The sequence below is a fragment of the Humulus lupulus genome, chromosome 2 (genome assembly GCF_963169125.1).
Source record: "Humulus lupulus chromosome 2, drHumLupu1.1, whole genome shotgun sequence".
NCBI lineage: Eukaryota > Viridiplantae > Streptophyta > Magnoliopsida > Rosales > Cannabaceae > Humulus > Humulus lupulus.
In genome coordinates this window covers 244909525-244915136 of record NC_084794.1, presented here as the reverse complement: position 1 = coordinate 244915136, position 5612 = coordinate 244909525, and the positions used below count along the sequence as shown (strand labels likewise).

The 5612-nt window shown below is 33.4% G+C and overlaps 1 protein-coding gene across 1 annotated transcript; it reads right to left on the bottom strand.

The window, feature by feature from the left end:
- Nucleotides 1-4402: 4402 nt before the first annotated feature.
- Nucleotides 4403-5185, bottom strand: LOC133815326 (uncharacterized mitochondrial protein AtMg00810-like). Its single transcript, XM_062248180.1, has 2 exons — nucleotides 5082-5185; nucleotides 4403-4904 (listed from the first exon to the last, which is right to left on the bottom strand). Exons 1-2 carry the CDS (start codon nucleotides 5183-5185, stop codon nucleotides 4403-4405), a joined length of 606 nt encoding a protein of 201 aa, XP_062104164.1.
- Between the last annotated feature and the right edge of the window lie 427 nt (nucleotides 5186-5612).

Here is a 5612-nt window from a genome sequence, read left to right as displayed (position 1 = left end):
CTTCGGCCCAATCCTTTCCCCCAGCCTCCCAGCAGCTAGCCGCCTGGCTCAGCCGTACACCAACTTCTTGAGCCCATAAAATTGCCTAAGTGTACCCTTTGTCCCCTATGTCCAAAATGCCAATTTTTTACCCATTTTTCTACACATTTTCACCACAACATCATCATTACACCCTATAATTTACCTCTACATACCATATTTATTTTATTTAATTAATCTAATCAATTTAATTAATTTAAATTGATTATTTTAACAATCTCATTTTGGCTATAAATATGGTATTTCAAGACCATTTGGGAGGTGCTTAATTTTTTGGTTACCATCTTATTTTCTCCCATTTTCTCTCTACCATTCTCTCTTCCATTTTGGGTTTTTCAAGAGCATTTGCAAGTATGTATGTCATTTATTTTGTAATTTCTACTCTAGTTATGTGCTTCTAATCTTTTTCGTAAGATTATTAAGATCATGATGAAGCAACTTGTAACTAGGTAATATTTATATTGTATGTTGATTTCCCTTGTAATGTAACAAAGTTTATGGATTTTTCTTCTTCATATTTGTCTTTCATCTTTAATATCTCATATTTTGGATTGTTAGATAATATGCTCTTTGTTCTTCATTTTGCAAAAACATAATATTCTTTGTGTAAGATGTGTCATTAAATTGTACACAACCATGCTTAGAAGAAGAATATTATGTTTTGCCTTATAAATAATGTTATTTGATTTTTTATTGTTTCATTAGGTTGATTTGCATTAAATCCTTTGAAATTACAATTTTTGAAAAGTGAAGAAAAATCCTATCTTTTTAGAAGTAACTTGTGCTTAAAATTATAAATCTATTTGAAAAATGATAGTTTGAATTATTTTAACTATCACTAAAACTTGGGAATCAATATACTAATAAATATTATTAAACTTACATTTTGTGGATTCTAGTATCTTAATAATCTTTTATTTTAACACTTATTTTCAAATCATTATTGGTTTATTTTTATTCTCTTAAATAACTTTATTTTCAATCTTTAATTTTATGTTCATAACATTAAAATTCATTCAATCTTTGAAGCTAGGTTAGAATTTATTAATTTTGGTTTAAAATAGTTTTCTTTTTGATTTTGGACAACTCCTTTGGGTTCGATATCGTGCTTACACGAACACTATATTCCATATACGATTCGTGCACTTGCGAGTATAAATTTTTAAAACATACCCGTTTTTGGTCCATTAATATCTTATAAATCAAATTGGGAAACACAAGGTTAAGTTTGAGTTTTTTGACCCTTTCTAAAAGACATAATTTGTTCCCAAATAAAATCATCCAAATCAACTTGAGTGCCAGCAGTTATTTTGTATAATAGAAAGGCAAGGTCATTAGAAACATTTACCAAATTGGAGCAAGGAAACCAATTGGACAAGGCAAACCTAATAAGCACTGCATGTTGATAAGTGAGTTGAGAGATATGCATATCATCAGTGAGCTCGACATCCTTGTCTCCAGTGAGTTCAGAAAATACTTCACGACGATCAAACATGACATCAGATGGCTCCACCTCGATTGGTAATTGAAGAACTTCATCCACTGTAAAGGAATACCAGTAACCACGTACATACACTTTGCCAAACATGAAGGAGTTTTCAATAAGGCACTCATCGGTGATGTTGGCTAAGAATTCCTTCACAACTCGATCCACATAGTCAGTAAAGCCAATCATGTAGTCCATCCACTGCCTTTCTTTTAACAAACTAACAACTCCAAACGGCTTATGAGCAATCACATTATAATTCTTTTCAACAATAAAGTTTCTTTCCTCATAAAATTTCATATCTCTCTCATGATCATTATAGAAAAAATAATGTGAATGAGGTTTGAAGTTTTCAAGAGAGATACCAGATGGTCTTTTCCTTTTCAGAGGAGGAGTAGACTTTGGAGGAGCCAAGGGACGTTTTCCTTTGCTTTTGTCTTGAGCAGCAGGTTTCGTAACAACAACAACAGGTTCGGTAACAGCAAGTTCCTCTTTTGATGCAACACTTTCAGAACCAGAACCTCCCAAACATTTTTCTTTTTCTTGAAATTGTGCACTAGGATCAGATTTAGTCTCTGATTCTTGTTCCAAATTCTCAATTTCTTCTGTTGAATCAGATTCTGAAGAAGATGCAGAAGGGGGGGGGGGGTGATTTTTGAAAATTTTCACCCGAGATGAAGAACCAACTTCCTTGACTTTGGGAACACCATGGGGACGAAGCACCTCAGTTTGCTTCTGAGTGGAGGTCCGAGAATGTGTTCAAGAACTCACCATTGGCACAGGAACAATGGCCCTTTCAGAGATTGTTCTAGAGGAACCCCCCTTTTGAGAAGAAGAGGACTTGGACAAAGATTTTTCAAATGAAGGGATTTCATCATGACCACTGAGACCAGGGGTGGTCGAGGCGATTGGAGAAGCTATCACAGGTGGGGAATTCGGAGTGAATGTCTTTTTTCTCGCCTGTGTTTTTGATTTCCCAGAATGTTTTGCAGGAGCAGAAGCTTGCGCTGGAGCAGGAGGAGTAGTCAGAGGAGAAGCTGGGACAGACGGGGAACCACGAACATGCCTCTTCGAACCACCTCAGGCATTCTTGGTTTTTGCCATTGAAAAGCTTGAAACTTTGAAAACCCTAGAGAGGAACTCACACATGCAGAGAGAAAATTAACAGGGAAAAAAATTGAAGAGAGTGTGAGTGAGAGGATTAGATTGTGGGTTAGGGGTAAATATAAAAAGAAGGAATAGAAAGGGAAAGTGGGAAGTTACCTAAACCAGATTTTCAATTAATGCAATAACTCCCACAATATCATAAAATAAAAAATAACATTGACTTACCTGAAAAGAATAAAAGGGAAACAAACATTATAATTTTGCAATTAAATTAATAGTTTAAAACAAAGACCAATCCCATGAAAATAGGACACCCCAAATCAAATAAAATGAAAAAAATAATCCCCCCTATCCCCCCCCCCCCCCCCCCCCCCCCCCCCCCCATTTTTAATGATTTTAATTAAGAAAAAAAATGAAACATGAAAAAAATAAATACAAAACTCTAAGAAACACAAGACAAACAACCAACACTTTTAGAGCAAAATTTTTTGTCTAATAAAATAATTAAAACAAGACAAAGAAACAAATATTTTTAGTGAAGCTCAACATGAAAAAATCGGTCACAATTTTTTTTTTTTGTTTTTTGTTTTAAAATAAATCAAACCTTGATATTTTTTCCAACAATATGAAACACCATGTCTGCTTTGCCTGTGTTCCTGATGAAAAAATCAAACTCGAAAGAATGCACAGATATTATTTTACGAAGTTAATTTCTTATTGCAATAAGACCATACAAGTTACGCAGGAAAGGAATTTACTCAGTCACCAAAAAAATATTTTAAGAAATTCAATTAGTATGTAACAGCTATTTAAAACCATTTTTTTATTTATTTTAATGCAATTGTTTTTTTTTTCGAAAAAATGTGTCAAGCATTTGTATGTGAAAGTGTAAGTAGGGAACATTGCCCAATTTGTCAAATAGACTTTTTATGAGTGTTTGTAACCAAAGGAGACGCTGTCACACTACCTCAATGGTAGCCCTTTTCAATGGTAGCGTATCTTCTACATAACTCCTAATTACATAGTACTAACTTACTCAGTGACGACTTTCACACATTGAGATATGTAGCACTATTCTTCCAATGGAGCTTGAACACACATTTTTTTATTTATTTTTTTAAAATGGTAGTACACACATAACACTGATTGAATGACCAAAATATTTCTAGGAGGAGGGATAATCTTTTCCTGATCTAAACTTGTATGAAAGCATTGCACCAAAAAATTAGCAATCAAAATAATAATCAGCAATTCTCTTGAGTTTGAAACTTTCTTCTGGAACAAAAACAAAAACAGCAACATTATGTCCATCAAGCCAAAACAAAAATATCAAGAACCATAAAGAACACAAAATTAAATGGTACAAATCCCTAAGGATTTCCTTAGAGAATTAAAGTGGACCAAATCAAGAGCTTTAGTAAAAATATCTGCTATTTGTTTGCTTGTTTCAACATATTCCAAGACAAGAATTTTATTTTCTACAATCTCTCTAATAAAGTGATGAGGAATGTCTATGTGCTTAGTGCGAGAGTGTTGAACAAGGTTTTTTGAAATATTTATAGCACTAGTGTTATCACAGAAAATGGTTAAAGTTTTCAAATCAAAGCCATAATCTTCCATCATTTGTTTCATCCATAAAAATTGGGTACAATAGCTACTCGCAGCAATGTATTCAGCCTCTGCAGTTGACAGAGAGATACAATTTTGCTTCTTACTGTGCCATGAAACAAGATTGTTTCCAAGATAGAAACATTCACCACTAGTACTTTTTCAATCATCTGCATTTCCTGCCCAATCAGCATCACTAAAGCACACCAAATTAGAGTTAGTGTCTTTTGAAAACCAAATCCCAAAATCAACAGTGCTATTGACATAGCGAATGATTCTTTTCATAGCTGAAATATGAGATTCCATGGGATTTCCCTGATAACGAGCACAAACACCAACACTATAACATATATCAGGACGACTAGCAGTATGATAAAGTAGGCTACCAATCATGCTTCGGTACAAAGTAAGATCTACCTTCACTCCTTGTTCATCTTTGAATAATTTCAAAGTTGTGCTCATAGGAGTATTAGTATGTTTGGCGTTTTCAAGCCCAAACTTCTTCACCAAGTTTTTTGCATACTTACTTTGTGAAACAAATGTGCCATCATCAGATTGTTTCACCTGAAGACCCAAAAAATTGGTGAGTTCACCTACCATGCTCATTTCAAATTCCTGTTGCATTTCTTGGACAAATACATGCACTTCAGAGTTAGAAGTAGATCTAATCACAATATCATCAACATATATTTGAGCAACAATAACATCAGATTTAATGTTTTTGATAAACATTGTTTTATCTATATTTCCTCTTCTATAACCATGAGAGATTAAAAATTCAATTAGACGTTCATACCAAGCACGAGGGGCTTATTTCAAACCATATAACGACTTGTCTAACCTATAAATATGATAAGGAAAATGTGGATCCTCAAATCCTTTGGCTTGCTCAACAAAAGCATCTTCTTTCAAAAAACCATTCAAAAAAGCAGATTTAACATCCATTTGGTACAATTTAAAACCAATAATACAAGCAATAGAAAGAAGTAACCTGATGGACTCAAGTCTTGCTACTAGAGCAAAAGTTTCATCAAAATCAATACCCTCAACTTGAGTATAACCTTGAGCAACCAATATTTGTTTCGAATGATGGTACCAAATTCATCACTTTTTTTTTTGAAAATCCACTTTGTTCCTATGATATTGGCACAAGTCGGTCTAGGAACAAGTGTCCATACTTTATTGCGAATGAATTGGTCCAGCTCTTCTTGCATTGCCTGAATCCATGATTCATCCATCAAGGCTTCCTTCACATTTTTAGGCTCTAAAGAAGAGACAAACACACTGTTATATTATTTTATAATATAATATAATGTAATATTATATTATTTTATAATATAATGTTTTAGATTAAATAAATGTGACATAGAGT